The sequence below is a fragment of the Coregonus lavaretus genome (assembly GCF_964263955.1).
Source record: "Coregonus lavaretus genome assembly, chromosome: 6".
In the NCBI taxonomy this organism is placed as follows: domain Eukaryota; kingdom Metazoa; phylum Chordata; class Actinopteri; order Salmoniformes; family Salmonidae; genus Coregonus; species Coregonus lavaretus.
In genome coordinates this window covers 29,251,727-29,268,354 of record NC_139993.1, presented here as the reverse complement: position 1 = coordinate 29,268,354, position 16,628 = coordinate 29,251,727, and the positions used below count along the sequence as shown (strand labels likewise).

Here is a 16,628-nt window from a genome sequence, read left to right as displayed (position 1 = left end):
GCGATTACTTAGCCTATTTTCAATTTGGACCATTCTTCTTCCTTATCAAGCCAAGCTGCAGGTAGTAAATAACTTTCACATAATTGACAAAAAGGATTAAATACGTCACCCCAAATAGACTGTAAAGTTCAAGGACGCACCAACCGTTAATGTATAAGTTCAAAACCGATGGGAGCACAACTGTGGTAGTCCTGTAAGAAATTGTCAAATCCTGTTGACGGGCGGTCACTGCCAAAATAAATAGTACCTTCTAAATTGGACTAACTTGCATGAAGTAAACCCATCTGATAAATTCCTTAGACATGTCCTCAGTGTATGTCATTGTATTGACGGAATAGCTTCTTTGCTTTGAAAATCTTGTAACTGAGTAGCAATAGTACCTTCAGTACCTTGTCAGTAGTGTTACTTGATGAAACGTGACCTAGAGGTCTAATTTTAGTCAGGTAGAACACTGAAAAGTGGTGGTGGTCACATGCTAAACTTGCCACATGGACTTCGGTCCCCCTGACAACACATACCTTCAGAAGACAATAGGAAGAATAGTGTGAAATAGGGGTGGAAAACTTTCAATGGTCATGCAACAAGTTTGTCCTGGATACTTTTTTTTTTTTTAGCAATGGTCAATGGAAAGATGGTTACTCGGTTAACTAACATTTTAAATAAACTGTAGGGCTATATAATACACATTTTATATTCACCATTTAAAATAATTCCCATGGGGAAAATGACTGGGAATTTCCAACATGAACCTGTATTTCTCTCACATACTTCTAGGTATGACGACAATTCTTCAGTTCCTATAGACTGAAGGCTTTATTTTGCCAAAATAGTGTTGGAATTCTTGGGGAACATAATGCACAACAAAACATAGCAAAGCCAATAAATCCTTACATCTCAAATTTAATAAAACTTGTTCACAATATCAGTAACCGTGGTTGTCGACAAGTCATACAGGCATTTCTCACGCCCCTTCAAATAGTACAATCTCCCTAAAATACAGAGACCACAGTAGACATTCCCAAAATCCTACACTAGGTGTTCACATCAACCCACAACTTAATATTTTCCTTTGTTAAAAATCAGACAGCAAGAAAAGCAGCACCTTTGAACCACATAAATTAATCAAATTAACAATTGGGGAACCATTGGAGTGTTTTGTCCAGTAGCTGTTGCCTTCAGAAATTATTCATACTTTTTCCACATTTTGTTGTTGCAGCCTGAATTTCAAATAGCTGAAATTGAGATTGTCATCACTGGCCTACACACAATACCCCAAAATGTCAAAGAGGAATAGTTTTTGGACATTTTTACAAATTAAAAATGAAAAGCTGAAATGTCTTCAGTCAATAATTATTCAACCCCTTTGTTATGGCAAGCCTAAATAAGTTCAGGAGTAAAAATGTACTAAACAAGTCACATAAGTTACATGGACTAACTCGGTGTGCAAAAATCATGTTTAACATGATTTTTGAATGATTACCTCATCTCTGTACACCACACATACAATTATCTGTAAGGTCCCTCAGTCGAGCAGTGAATTACAAACAGTTTCAACCAATCACCAGGGAGGTTTTCCAATGCCTTGCAAAGGGCACCTATTGGTGGATGGGTAAAAACAAAAAAAAGCAGACATTTAATATCCCCTTTAAGCATTAAGCTATTAAACTTTGGATGGTGTATCAATACACCCAGTCACTACAAAGATACAGGTGTCCTTCCTAACTCAGTTGCCGGAGAGGAAGGAAACCACTCAGGGATTTTACCATGAGGCCAATGGTGACTTTAAAACAGTTACAGAGTTTAATGGCTGTGATAGGAGAAAACTGAGGATGGATCAACATTGTAGTTACTCCACAATACTAACCTAATTGACAAAGTGAAAAGGACGCCTGTACCGAATAAAAAATATTCCAAAACATGCCTCCTGTTTGCAACAAGGCACTAAAGTAATACTGTAAATAATGTGGCAAAGCAATTTACTTTTTGTCCTGAATACAGTGTGTTATGTTTGGGGCAAATCCAATACAACACATTACTGAGTACCACTCTCCATATTTTCAAGCATAGTGGTGGCTGCATCATGTTATGGGTATGCCTGTAATCATTAAGGACTGGGGAGCTTTTCAGGATAAAAAAAGAAATGGAATGGTGCTCAGCACAGGCAAAATCCTAGAAGAAAACCCAGTTCAGTCTGCTTTCCACCAGACACAGGATAATAACCTAAAACACAAGACCAAATCTACACTGGAGTTGCTTACCATGAAGACAGTAAATGTTCCCGAGTGGCCAAGTTAGTTTTGACTTAAATCTACAGAAAGACCTGAAAATGGTTGTCTAGCAATGATCAACAACCAATGAGTTTGGAGAATTTTGAAAAGAATAATGGGCAAATGTTGCACAATGCTGGTGTGGAAAGCTCTTAGAGACTTACCCAGAAAGATTAACAGCTGAAATTGCTGCCAAAGGTTGCTACAAAGTATTGACTCAATGGTGTGAATACTTATGTAAATGAGATCTGTATTTCATTTTCAATAAATTTGCAAAACATTCTAAAAACCTGTTTTCACTTTGTCATTATGGGGTAGTGTGTAGATGGGTGAAAATATTTAACACAAAATGTGGAATACGTCAAGGGGTATGAATACTTTCTATAGGCACTGTAGCTGATAGGAACACTCACAAGAGCATGTTGTGCAATGATGCTTTTCGAGGGGAATCACTAAACCGCACATTCTCTAAAATAGCTTCCTAGTATTGATGAGGGAATGTGTGGGGCTGTAAGAAAAAAAAGGTGCAAAGACATTTTTTATAGGGTTATACAGTATTTCAGAAATACAGCAGGTTTACTAAAGGTTCGTTTTCCAACATTCTGCTCTTCAGGTGAAAGCGCTACTGTTCATACCCATCCTATGTCAGTAAGGCAACCAGAAGAGAGCAATCAAACTAAGGCCACACACAAAGATAAAACAGCCTGCAACTAGATATTAGTTTCACAACGTCGAGTAGTAGGTAACTTGTGGTGTCCGTGGCGTGTGCAGCCATCCATGTTCTGAGGAAGAAAGGTTTGGAAGGCCAAGGGGGCAGGAGCAGTATGGGGACCAGTAACACCCAGTCAAAGTGACTACCCAGAGTGTCAGAATACAGTAGACCAACTTCACATAATCATGGTGGCTGGGCTTGCATCCAGAGGACACAGGCCAGGGTACTGCAGGCTCATTTTAGATCCAGGACCATGGAGGCCGGGTTCTCCAGGTAGTCCCTCCACAGGTTGGAGAACCGCGCCATGGTGGCCCCGTCAATGATCCGGTGGTCTGCCGACCAGCTGACGTTAATGATGTAAGCTTTCACCACCTCGTCCCTCGAGTTAAACCTTGGCAGGACCTGGAAGGGGCATAACCATGTCAGGAGATGATTATTCATAAAGCAATCCAGATTCCATAGCAATCAAATAAATATAATGCAACAAGTCCAGACAATGTCATGAGGCTCAGTCAGGCGTCTGTATCATGTTGGCACCTCCCAGTCAGCTGGCCACATGCCCACTGAGCTGAGAACTAGCACCAACACTCAGCTCCCATTATCAGCTGAGGTCCGTACCCCTGCGCCACTCATCATAGCCAGCATTGATAACATAATTGATCATGTTAAAGTAATATAAGATTCACAAACCTGGATCTTTCCAAGAGCGCCAATCGCCACCTCAGGAGGCAGAATCACTGGCTTTGCATAAGTGCCTCCAATCTGATTCAAGGGAATACACAAATACATGACATGTAAAGACTGAACAAGCGGCTTATGCAAGCATAGGTAACAAATAATGCAGCCGCTAGCTGTCAATTACTATTCAAGTTACATTACTAGATGGCTACTACAAAAGACCAACACTGCTTTTAATTATGAAAACGTCAACATTATCAATAACACAAGCTTTTAAAAAAATCTGTTAGACTCATCATCATCAGCATCACTTTTCAAGCTCATCTTCCCAGCCACTAGTTTCTCCCCCCCTTCCCAGCTCACCGAGCCGATGTTGGAGAGGGTGAAGGTGCCTCCCGTGAGGTCGGCCGTGCCCAGCTGGCCCGTGGCGCCCAGGGTCTGCATGCGGTTGAGCTCCACTGCGATCTCAAACACACTCAGCAACTGCACATTCTTCACATTGGGCACCAGCAGGCCCTTGCTCGTGTCCATGGCCAGGCCAATATTGTGGGATGCCTGGTAGAGACAGAGACAAAGCAGCTCAGCTCAGACCCAGCTTGGGTTCTCAATCATGTCGAAGAAAGGATCTGAGAGAAATGTCATGTCGGTGTTCATATTAATGATTAATTATATTTCTATATCCAGCAGTCTGCTCGTTGTGAGCAAGCACCCCATTTATTTGAATATTTGTATATACACTACATGACCAAATGTACGTGGACACCTGCTCGTCGAACATCTCATTCCAAAATCATGGGCATTAATATGGAGTTGGTCCCCCTTTGCTGTTATAACAGCCTCCACTCTTCTGGGAAGGCTTTCCACTAGGATGTTGGAACATTGCTGCAGGGACTTGCTTCCATTCAGCCACAAGAGCATTAGTGAGGTCGGGCACTGATGTTGGGGCGATTAGGCCTGGCTCGCAGTCGGCGTTCAAATTAATCCCAAAGGTGTTCGATTGGGTTGAAGTCAGGACTCTGTGCAGGCCAGTCAAGTTCTTCCACACCGATCGACAAACCATTTCTGTATGGACCTCACTTTGTGCTTGGGGGCATTGTCATGCTGACACAGGAAAGGACCTTCCCCAAACTGTTGCCACAAAGTTGGAAGCACAGAATCGTCTAGAATGTCATTGTATGCTGTAGCGTTAAGATTTCCCTTCGGCCTAGCCCGAACCATGAAAAACAGCCCCAGACCATTATTCCTCCTCCACCAAACTTTATAGTTGGCACTATGCATTGGGGCAGGTAGCGTTCTCCTGGCATCCGCCAAACCAAGATTCGTCTGTCGGACTGCCAGTTGGTAAAGCGTGATGTATCATTCCAGAGAACGCGTTTCCACTGTTTGAGTCCAATGGTGGCGAGCTTTACACAACTCCAGCCGACGCTTGGCATGCGCATGGAGATCTTAGGCTTGTGTGCGGCTGCTCGGCCATGGAAACCAATTTTATGAAGCTCCCGATGAACAGTTCTTGTACTGACGTTGCTTCCAGAGGCAGTTTGGAACTCGGTAGTGAGTGTTGCAACCGCGGACAGACAATTTTTACGCTCTATAGCACTTGGCAGTCCCGTTCTGTGAGCTTGTGTGGCCTACCACTTCGCGGCTGAGCCGTTGTTGCTCCTAGACATTTCCACTTCACAATAACAGCACTTACAGTTGACCGGGACAGCTCTAGCAGGGCAGAAATTTGACGAACTAACTTGCTGGAAAGGTGGCATCCTATGACGGTGCCACGTTGAAAGTCACTGCGCTCTTCAGTAAGGCCATTCTACTGCCAATGTTTATCTATGGAGATTGCATGGCTGTGTGCTCGATTTTGTACACCTGTCAGCAACGGGTGTGGCTGAAATAGCTTATCCACTAATTTGAAGGGGTGTCCACATACTTTTGTATATATAGTGTATTTATGACATCAAGGCATGCATCATCGTCTATAATAACGCTGCAATAACTAGATCTGTTGGACGGTGACCTAGGCTCTGGAGAAGACAAAACGTAACGTTATGACTATAACTACTGTTCCCTGAAAGAGGGAAACGAGGTACGACATACTAAATGGGGAGTGGCACTCTCGCTACTTCGGTTGAAGGATCTAAAATCACGCCTGACAAAGCCAATGAAATCCACGCCTTGCTGGAAGCCACGCCTTCCACAGGTGATAAGCGTGAGGCTCAGATTAATTCCTTCAACTAAATACCACTCTTCACCGAGCACAGGAAGGGGCGGTGCGGGGCCAAACAGGTGTTGTACCATGTTTCCCTCCTTCAGGGAATAGTAGGTATAGTCATAACGTTACTTTCCCTTTCAGTCAGTCAACTTCAGTACAACATATTATGGGGAAATGGAATCTTGCCTCAAGCCGACCCCAACGGATACAAAATGAAAACGGCCCATGGCAAACCACCCAGACCTAACCCCGCAAGATGCGTCAGTCTGGGTATTGCGCACACAGCACGCTGCCTAGTGACTTTCCCCTGTCCCAGCTGGGTCGTTCCACCTCAAAGCACAAGAAAGGATTTCGACACCCCCCCCATCTCAGATTGTTCTGAAATTGTCTGTTGTTTGAAACAGATAAGATTAGCATTCCTGCAACATTATTTTGCTGAAAAATAATTTTAAGCTAATTGATTGCACCCAAATTGGCCATTTTAATTTCTAGGATTCATATAATATTCAATAAATATAGTACCCAACATCCGATTTGGACAAAACCAACCAGGTTTTTGGCTAAAATATCCTAGTACTGGGTAAAGTTCATGATGCTGTTGACCTTTAACAAGGGCCCCAGGACCAGTGGAAGCAAAATAGCCCTATAACGTCAAAGATCCACCCCCATATTTTACAGTAGAGGTTATTTTCTGTTCATGCATTTTAATTTAAACGCCAAAGTGTGCGTGGCCAAAGACCTCTATTTTCATGTAATCTGACCAAAGCATCGGTTGCAACCCAAGTGCAAATGGCGTTTACATTTGTTGGATGACATGAAAATAGAGCTCTTTAGTTATCAAAATAAAAATCAGTTAATAGCAGGAACAGCACCATCTAGTGGTCAGAACCTGTAATATCAAGATGTAGGATGGGACATAAACCTAAACTTTAATTACTAATTTCTCTGAACGGGGGGGGGGGGACATCACCAAATTCACTGAGAATACATTACATATGAGGAAGAAACAATACTCCGAGCCACAGCTCTTAACTACTTGTCAAACATAGAACTGATATGGTATACTCTGGGGGGGGGGGGCTCTGTGGGTGGCTTTTTACAATGTCTTTGGATCCCTCATGTCCTACTCACTGTTAGAAAAAAAAGTTTGAATATTATGATTCCTATAAATAAAAAAATGACCAAATTCGGTGCAATCAATTTAGATTTAAATTATATTTCAACAATGCTAATCTTATCCGTTTCTAACTACAGGAACGATTTCAGAACAATCTGAAAGTACATGGAACGACCCAGCTGTAACCACACTGGGAGCAGTGATATCCAAGCGATAAAACCACACTGGGAGCAGTGATATCCAAGCGATAAAACCTCACAAAAGTGTTTGGTGATGCCCAACTCACCGCAGCACAAATATATCCTACAGTCAACACTTTAAATAATGCCCAAGACGTTGCCAGACCCCTGGTGGAGTTGGCACGTACACCGCTAGGTAACCCTTCAGAGATTCAGATTGAGTGTTTAATAGTCATATGTACAGGGTGCAGGTGTGATTGCAGGGTACAGTGAAAAACTTAAGCTCCGAACTCCAACATGCAGGACTAAGTGAAATAAAACAATGAAAATGCTCATTAAAAAAAACCAAGAGGAATAGAACAATATACACATAACAACTGTAGCAATGATTAATAAATACATGTCCATTGGGGTGGAGGCAGAGAAAATACTTGAGGGGGTGGGAGGTACCAAGTGAATTTTATAAATAATAATAAAATTTTATCGGAGCTTGAGGCACCCTCTGTCGGTGCCATCATAAGCTTGCTGCTACACGCCAGGGAGATGGCCAATCCAGTGGGAGAGACGCTGCTTAGAGAGCGTCCTGCCGTAAGATTGATTAGCAAAACAGACAAAAAGCTGGTCACATAACCGGATATCCCGGGTCCGTTCAATGTACGTGCGTAAAGCTCGCACCGGACACAGGGCATGTGTTTTCGCTTTGTCATTATGGGGTATTGTGTGTAGATTGATGAGGAAAAACACTTATTTAATCAATTTTAGAAAAAGGCTGTAACATAACAAAATGTGGAAAAAGTCAATGTGTCTGAATACTTTCCGAATGCACTGTAGCTACAACCAGGCCTACCCTGAGAACAATCTTGGTTTCCACTAACCCGATTCTGTACACAGAGCAGGGGACAGACCTGATTTTAAAAATGGATTCAATTCAGATTTGACATCACTGGCCTACACGCAATATCCCATAATGGCAATGTGGAATTATGTTTTAAAAATGTAAAATGAAAAGCTGAAATGTCTCGAGACAATAAGTATTCAACCCCTTTGGCAAGCCTAAATAAGTTCAGGAGTAAAAATGTGCTTAACAAGTCACAATAAGTTGCATGTGCAATAAGTGTTTAACATGATTTTAAAATTACTACCCCACACATATAATTATCTTTAAGGTCCCTCAAATCGAGCAGTGAATTTCAAACAGATTCAACCAAAGAACAGGGAGGTTTTCCAATGCCTCACAAAGAAGGGCACCTATTGGCAGATTTAAAAAATGTATATAAAAAAAAATAAACTACATTTAATATCCCTTTGAGCATGGTGAAGGTATTAATTACACTTTGGATGGTGTATCAATACACCCAGTCACTACATAGATACAGGAGTCCTTCCTAACTCAGTTGCCGGAGAGGAAGGAAACCTCTCACCATGAGGCCAATGGTGACTTTAAAAACAGTTAGAGTTTAATGGCTGTGACAACCACATTGATATTTTCTACTTACCCAGATGGAAAGAGAAAGGGGATACCTAGTCAGTTGCACAACTGAATGCATACAAAATGTGTCTTCCGCATTTAACCAAACCCCTCGGAATCAGAGAGGTGCACAGGGCTGCCTTTATCGACGTCATAGGCAGCCGGGGAGCAGTTCTTGTGGGGGTTAATTGCCTTGCTCAAAGGCTGAACGGCAGACTTTTCCACCTTGTCGGCTCGGGGATTCCAACAAGCAACCTTTTGGTTGAATGAACTCATGATATTGACAATTGTGGATGTCTGCCCTTGCATCTGAGGTAAAGAGACTGGCTACAACTGGAGCGAGGAAGGGGGGGGGAAATTACCATTGACTTTAGTTTTTTATTAAGTAAACTATATTAGGCCTCCCGAACTTGACTCTAGAACATCACTCCCATTCCTGCCGGAGTCCTGTTCCCGTGTCAACCTCTAACTTATACAAAGACAACAAATGTGAGTATCTCTATTCATTTGGGCATGGTCACGAACCCAAACACCGGCTTAGCCTTAGTCATCTAGGTCACATTTTTTGCCATCTTACTCATTGCTATTGCCAGGCCAAGCAATCCTGAATAATAACTAATTGTTTGACTAGGAAACTATGAGAACCATATAAACTCAAGCACACAACTTCCAGGGGTGAGCACGCTCTACCACTAAGGGACAGTTTAGTTGGCGCAACTTAAGACAGTCTCGTATTCCAATTTGTTTTAGTTGCGTGAATCGTTCCTGTTCACACTGAGGTGAAGAACAGAATAATTGATGGAATGAATTCTAGCCTCATGCTTAGCACCTGTGGAAGGCGGGGCTTCCAGCGAGGCAAGGATTTCATTGGCTTTCTCAGGCGTGATTTTAGAGCCTTCAACCAAAGTCGAGAGAGTGCGACTTGTGAGAGAAATGTACATGTAACATGTTTACCTGCTTCATTTAATAGTTAACAAATAGTAAGACATTTCTGTTCTACTAATGCGGTGTTTTTGTAATGGGATGGTTTCTACTCCAGCTCCCTGCAGCTAGTCTAGGCGTGTGGCCAAGGACATGGGTTTTACCTGATATAGGGGTATCTGGAGCTGATGATTTATGAATGGTTTGGTGATAAAACCTACAGCATGCATTCCATAGAATGAGTTGGTGTTTGTGTAATGTAAGGTACCAGGGAGAGATGGCTCGGGTATGGATAATGATGAGAGGAACCTTGTCAAACTCTGGTTTATGTACAATAAGAACAGTCTTCACAGCAAATGCTATCTGGCTGGGGGATACTCATTTCTCATATATCAAGTCTCATCTTTTGACCCATTCCACACATCTGCTGTTTGTTATGTAGAATAGGAGGGGGTATCGTGCTATAAAATTATTTGTATTCTTTGTATGTCAGAGCTCTCGGCCCAACACTCAAGAGCGTTGGTTCGACCAGCCTCATTATTGCAATAATTAATCAATATTAAATAAAGATGATTGTTTGAAAAAATGACAAAGTCTCTCTCACTTCAATTTCAACCAGACTCCCCATAGTATATTGTACTGAAGTTGACTGAAAGGGAACCAATGTCTCCCCAACACCATCTCCTCTTCCCTGCCTTACCTTGTAGATGATGTTCTGAACAGCCTCGTCCACTGAGGCGTTGAGGATGGGGAAATGGAGAAGGCCCAGAGAAGCAGCCTGCTCAAACAGAGAAGATCATTATTATCATCTTCATCCTCATGATCCAAACCACAGCAAGCAGACCATTTAGCCAAATCCTCTGGCATAGTCCTTCTGGTATGACATTCAATGATTCTTTCATGACACCCCTGTAATAGTGAAGTTGCTGTGCAGGGCGTTATGTCACTTCAGTCACATAACACAAGCCGCTACCTCCGAATACATGATCTGACATGAGCTTATAAAGCTGACGTTTCAATGTCATAACGAACACGTCTTACTAAGTGTTACCCCATGCATTTTCGCAAGTGTGTCACTTTTTGACACTAAAAATGTAACCTCACAACTTCATATTATATCATGTCAGGGGTCAAAGGTCACCTTGATGAAGAAGGGCATGTAGCTGAGCTTGACCCCGCGAGCCTCTGACAGGTCCTTCAGCTCCTTGCGCAGCTGCACCAGCCTCGTCAAATCCACTTCATCTTTATAACCAAAGTGGGGGATCTTCAAAGCTGCAGTCATGGTCTTCACCATTGCCTTGTGGAAACCTGGTCATTCAGAGGAATACATTGGAAAAAAGTGATATGTTTTGATGAAGCCAGTACCATATTGCTAAGTTAACACCTGTCCGGTCAGGTCACTTTAGACTGGTGCAAACAAAGCCAGAAGGAAGTTGTTTGGAACCTAGACTGAACCTAGATGGGGAAAATAAATACAGTGACTAGCTTTTTGAAACCCCTTCCAAACATCACAACTACTCTAATTATAATAGACTATATTTAACCTGTCTAGCTAATACTATGGGTTATTCTCTGAATCAGAAATGTATCCCAGAAAGCAAAAATGTATTGGAACCATTAACCATCTCTTTAAAGCTCCCTCTACCTTTCAAGGGCTCAGTGCTGTCCTTGCCCGTGAATACGGGCCTGGAGATGACAGGGAGCGGGACACTTGGTGGGGGCTTCGCCTTGGGCATGGAGGCCGAGGAGGAGGCGGATGCTGCGGGAGGGGGTGGCTGGATCTCATGGAATGGGGTTGGGGGTAAGATGGCCCCTGTCTGTTTGGCCAGGAAGTTGAGGATGTCCTCTTTAAGGATCCGTCCATCTCTCCCGGTTCCGACCACTTCACTCAGCTTGATCTAAGGAGGAATGGAAAGTAGGCGGCAAAGAGATAAATAGTATTGAGATAAATAGACTGAATCCTCACAAAAGCCTGCACACCCAGTAGTTGGCCACTCCAGGTTAAAAAGGGACGGTGCTAAATCTTGTGCTATAGTGCCATCTTGCAGTGAATGCACGCTTGCATGCGTATGTGTCTGTCTTTTAATAACAACTCACAGTGTTCTCCATGGCTAAACGACGGACTGCAGGTGTGGCCTGGGTCTTGTGTCCCTTGATTTGCTGGTGTGTGTGCTCATCGTTTGACATCGCCGGGGTCTCCACAACATCCTCCTCATGGGCCACCTCTGAAAGATCGACCAAAGTCACTATCCCCACCTTCCAACAGAAGTCAATGTTGTTTTTGAACTTAAAATATATTTTGTAGTGTTCCCAATTTTTTATTTTTAAAAAAATATATATTATATATAATCAAATCAAATCAAATTTTATTGGTCACATGCGCCGAATACAACAGGTGCAGACATTACAGTGAAATGCTTACTTACAGCCCTTAACCAACAGTGCATTTATTTTAAACAAAAAAAGTAAAAATAAAACAACAACAAAAAAGGTGTTGAGAAAAAAAGAGCAGAAGTAAAATAAAGTGACAGTAGGGAGGCTATATATACAGTAAAATAAAGTGACAGTAGGGAGGCTATATATACAGGGGGGTACCGTTGCAGAGTCAATGTGCGGGGGCACCGGCTAGTTGAGGTAGTTGAGGTAATATGTACATGTGGGTAGAGTTAAAGTGACTATGCATAAATACTTAACAGAGTAGTAGCAGCAGCGTAAAAAGGATGGGGTGGGGGGGGCATTGCAAATAGTCCGGGTAGCCATGATTAGCTGTTCAGGAGTCTTATGGCTTGGGGGTAGAAGCTGTTGAGAAGTCTTTTGGACCTAGACTTGGCACTCCGGTACCGCTTGCCGTGCGGTAGCAGAGAGAACAGTCTATGACTAGGGTGGCTGGAGTCTTTGACACACACACACACACAGTGAGGGAAAAAAGTATTTGATCCCCTGCTGATTTTGTACGTTTGTCCACTGACAAAGAAATGATCAGTCTATAATTTTAATGGTACGTTTATTTGAACAGTGAGAGACAGAATAACAACAAAAAAATCCAGAAAAACGCATGTCAAAAAAGTTATAAATTGATTTGCATTTTAATGAGGGAAATAAGTATTTGTCCCCTCTGCAAAACATGACTTAGTACTTGGTCGCAAAACCCTTGTTGGCAATCACAGAGGTCAGACGTTTCTTGTAGTTGGCCACCAGGTTTGCACACATCTCAGGAGGGATTTTGTTCCACTCCTCTTTGCAGATCTTCTCCAAGTCATTAAGGTTTCGAGGCTGACGTTTGGCAACTCGGACCTTCAGCTCCCTTCACAGATTTTCTATGGGATTAAGGTCTGGAGACTGGCTAGGCCACTCCAGGACCTTAATGTGCTTCTTCTTGAGCCACTCCTTTGTTGCCTTGGCCGTGTGTTTTGGGTCATTGTCATGCTGGAATACCCATCCACAACCCATTTTCAATGCCCTGGCTGAGGGAAGGAGGTTCTCACCCAAGATTTGACGGTACATGGCCCCGTCCATCGTCCCTTCGATGCGGTGAAGTTGTCCTGTCCCCTTAGCAGAAAAACACCCCCAAAGCATAATGTTTCCACCTCCATGTTTGACGGTGGGGATGGTGTTCTTGGGGTCATAGGCAGCATTCCTCCTCCTCCAAACATGGCGAGTTGAGTTGATGCCAAAGAGCTCGATTTTGGTCTCATCTGACCACAACACTTTCACCCAGTTCTCCTCTGAATCATTCAGATGTTCATTGGCAAACTTCAGACGGGCCTGTATATGTGCTTTCTTGAGCAGGGGGACCTTGCAGGCACTGCAGGATTTCAGTCCTTCACGGCGTAGTGTGTTACCAATTGTTTTCTCGGTGACTATGGTCCCAGCTGCCTTGAGATCATTGACAAGATCCTCCCGTGTAGTTCTGGGCTGATTCCTCACCGTTCTCATGATCATTGCAACTCCACCAGGTGAGATCTTGCATGGAGCCCCAGGCCGAGGGAGATTGACAGTTCTTTTGTGTTTCTTCCATTTGCGAATAATCGCACCAACTGTTGTCACCTTCTCACCAAGCTGCTTGGCGATGGTCTTGTAGCCCATTCCAGCCTTGTGTAGGTCTACAATCTTGTCCCTGACATCCTTGGAGAGCTCTTTGGTCTTGGCCATGGTGGAGAGTTTGGAATCTGATTGATTGATTGCTTCTGTGGACAGGTGTCTTTTATACAGGTAACAAACTGAGATTAGGAGCACTCCCTTTAAGAGTGTGCTCCTAATCTCAGCTCGTTACCTGTATAAAAGACACCTGGGAGCCAGAAATCTTTCTGATTGAGAGGGGTCAAATACTTATTTCCCTAATTAAAATGCAAATCAATTTATAACATTTTTGACATGCGTTTTTCTGGATTTTTTTGTTGTTATTCTGTCTCTCACTGTTCAAATAAACCTACCATTAAAATTATAGACTGATCATTTCTTTGTCAGTGGGCAAACGTACAAAATCAGCAGGGGATCAAATACTTTTTTCCCTCACTGTGTGTATATATATATATATATATATATATATATATATATATATATATATATATATATATATATATATATATATATATATATATATATATATATATATATATATATAAACGTGACCCAGGTAATATAAACTGTCAAGGAACTGGCTTCAAGGTTTCTAGTTCCATCGTTCTAAACATTAGATACATAAAAAGTTGGGAGATTCCCATTACTCCTTTGTTGGTGCCTTGGCGACACACCTACCCGGACCGGGCTCTGTCTCGATATCCACCAGGGGTGTGCCCACTAAGGCTATGGCATCAACCTCATAGTAGAGCTTTTTAATGACACCGTCATAGCGACTTGTGATGGTGACAGATGCCTTGTCACTCTGTACCTCACAGATGCTGTCAAACTGGGAGACTTTGTCTCCTTCCTTCACATACCTATGGGAACAGAAAGACACAACCTTAAAATCTCTCTCTTGGAGTAGCTATGCTTAGTAATCATTGAACTTGTGTGGCCTCTAGTGGCAACTATTTTATAAAACCTAATTAATATACCGGTTCGCACGTTGGTGTACCATATTTTGAAAACATACCATTCCTTCACCGTCACCTCCATGATGCCCTCGCCAATATCTGAGAGTTTGAACGGCAGAATTGGTCCTGATGTGACTACAGAAAGCAAATGATCATTAAAAACTAAAACATCCATTCTTTAACCTATAACTTCCACATAGCCTTTCGTGCATGTAAGATTGTTTATTTTATTTGATTATTTATTTATCTACGGTCTGTACTTAGTGTACACTGTCAGCAGTAGCATCTTCCTCACTCCACATCCCTGTGTGCCGATTCCAAAGCCTACTTACCATAACTGGTGCGGAAAAACCTAGAGCTGCACAGCTGAGGGATGAAGACAGTGTGGGGATGGAGGGTGTAGTCTGGTCGGCCAGTTTGGACCCTGGAACAGCAACGCTTGTACCGATGTGCCAAGAGCTGCGATGATAAACAAGAAATAGATCCATGTCACGATGAGTCATTAGATGGGGTCGCGTTTCAAGACTAGGCTTGGGTACTGGATACTTCTATACTGTTTCAGCATCTAAAGATATACAGTGCCTTCGGAAAGTATTCAGACCCCTTGACTTGTCCCACATTTTGTTACGTTACAGCCTTATACTAAAATGTATTAAATTGTTTTTTTCCCCTCATCAATCTACACATACCCCATAATGACAAAGCAAAAACAGGTTTTTAGACTTTTTTGCTAATTTATAAAAGTAAATGAACTGAAATATATCATTTACATAACTATTCAGATCCTTTACGCAGTACTTAGCACCTAGCGATTACAGCATCGAGTCTTCTTGGGTATGACGCTACAAGCTTGGCACACCTGTATTTGGGGAGTTTCTCCCATTCTTCTCTGCAGATCCTCTCAAGCTGGATTGGAGTCAGGTTGGATGGGAAGCATTGCTGCACAGCTGTTTTCATGTCTCCCCAGAGATGTTTGATTGGGTTCAAGTCCGGGCTCTGGCTGGGCCATTCAAGGACATTCAGAGACTTGTCCCGAAGCCACTCCTGCGTTGTCCAGTTGGAAGGTGAACCGTCAACCCAGTCTGAGGTCCTGAGTGCTCTGGAGAAGGTTTTCATCAAGGATCTCTCTGTACTTTGCTCCGTTTATCTTTCCCTCGATCCTGACTAGTCTCCCAGTCCCTGCTGCTGAAAAACATCCTCACAGTATGATGCTGCCACCACCATGCTTCACCGTAGGGATAGTGCCAGGTTTCCTCCAGACGTGACAATTGGCATTCAGGCCAAAGAGTTCATAAAGGCCTGATTGGTGGAGTGCTGCAGATATGGTTGTCCTTCTGGAAGTTTCTTCCATCTCCACAGAGGAACTCTAGAGCTCTGTCAGAGTGACCATCAGGTTCTTGGTCACCTCCCTGACCAAGGCCCTTCTCTCCCGACTGCTCAGTTTGGCCGGGCGGCCAGCTCTATGAAGAGTCTTGGTGGTTCCAAACATCTTCCATTTCAGAATGATGTAGGCCACTGTGTTCTTGGGGACCTTCAACGCTGCAGAAATGTTTTGGTAACCTTCCCCAAATCTGTGCCGCCACACAATCCTGTCTCGGAGCGCTACGGACAATTCCTTCGACCTCATGGCTTGGTTTTTGCTCTGACATGCACTGTCAACTGTGGGACCTTTATATAGACAGGGGTGTGCCTTTCCAAATCATGTCCAATCAATTGAATTTACCACAGGTGGACTCCAATGAAGTTGTAGAAACATCTCAAGGATGATCAATGGAAACTGGATGCACCTGAGCTCAATTTGGAGTCTCATAGCAAAGGAGCTGAATACTTATGTAAATAAGGTTTCTGTTTTTTATTTTAAATACATTTGCAAACATTTCTAAAAACCTGTTTTCGCTTTGTCGTTATGGGGTAGGGTGTAGATTGCTGATGATAATTTTTTCTTCATCCATTTTAGAATAAGGCTGTTACGTAACAAACTGTGGAAAAAGTCAAGGGGTCTGAATACTTTCCGAAGGCACTGTAGCTAGCATGACTTCGTAGC

At 42.8% G+C, this 16,628-nt stretch overlaps 1 protein-coding gene across 2 annotated transcripts in view; it reads right to left on the bottom strand.

Annotated features, from left to right (window-relative positions):
• Positions 1 to 797: 797 nt before the first annotated feature.
• LOC311131340 (lipoamide acyltransferase component of branched-chain alpha-keto acid dehydrogenase complex, mitochondrial-like) overlaps positions 798 to 16,628 on the bottom strand; it is a 28,132-nt gene continuing 12,301 nt past the window's right edge. For both annotated transcript variants that reach the window (XM_084164277.1, XM_084164278.1), the window contains exons 2-11: positions 14,917 to 15,043; positions 14,644 to 14,719; positions 14,307 to 14,488; positions 11,646 to 11,773; positions 11,194 to 11,446; positions 10,690 to 10,856; positions 10,249 to 10,326; positions 4,021 to 4,212; positions 3,670 to 3,741; positions 798 to 3,381 (exon numbers count right to left, since the gene is read on the bottom strand). In XM_084164277.1, the coding sequence (XP_084020403.1) occupies positions 3,214 to 3,381; positions 3,670 to 3,741; positions 4,021 to 4,212; positions 10,249 to 10,326; positions 10,690 to 10,856; positions 11,194 to 11,446; positions 11,646 to 11,773; positions 14,307 to 14,488; positions 14,644 to 14,719; positions 14,917 to 15,043 (1,443 nt within the window). In that variant the 3' untranslated portion in view covers positions 798 to 3,213. The remainder of the gene's footprint in view (positions 3,382 to 3,669; positions 3,742 to 4,020; positions 4,213 to 10,248; positions 10,327 to 10,689; positions 10,857 to 11,193; positions 11,447 to 11,645; positions 11,774 to 14,306; positions 14,489 to 14,643; positions 14,720 to 14,916; positions 15,044 to 16,628) is intronic.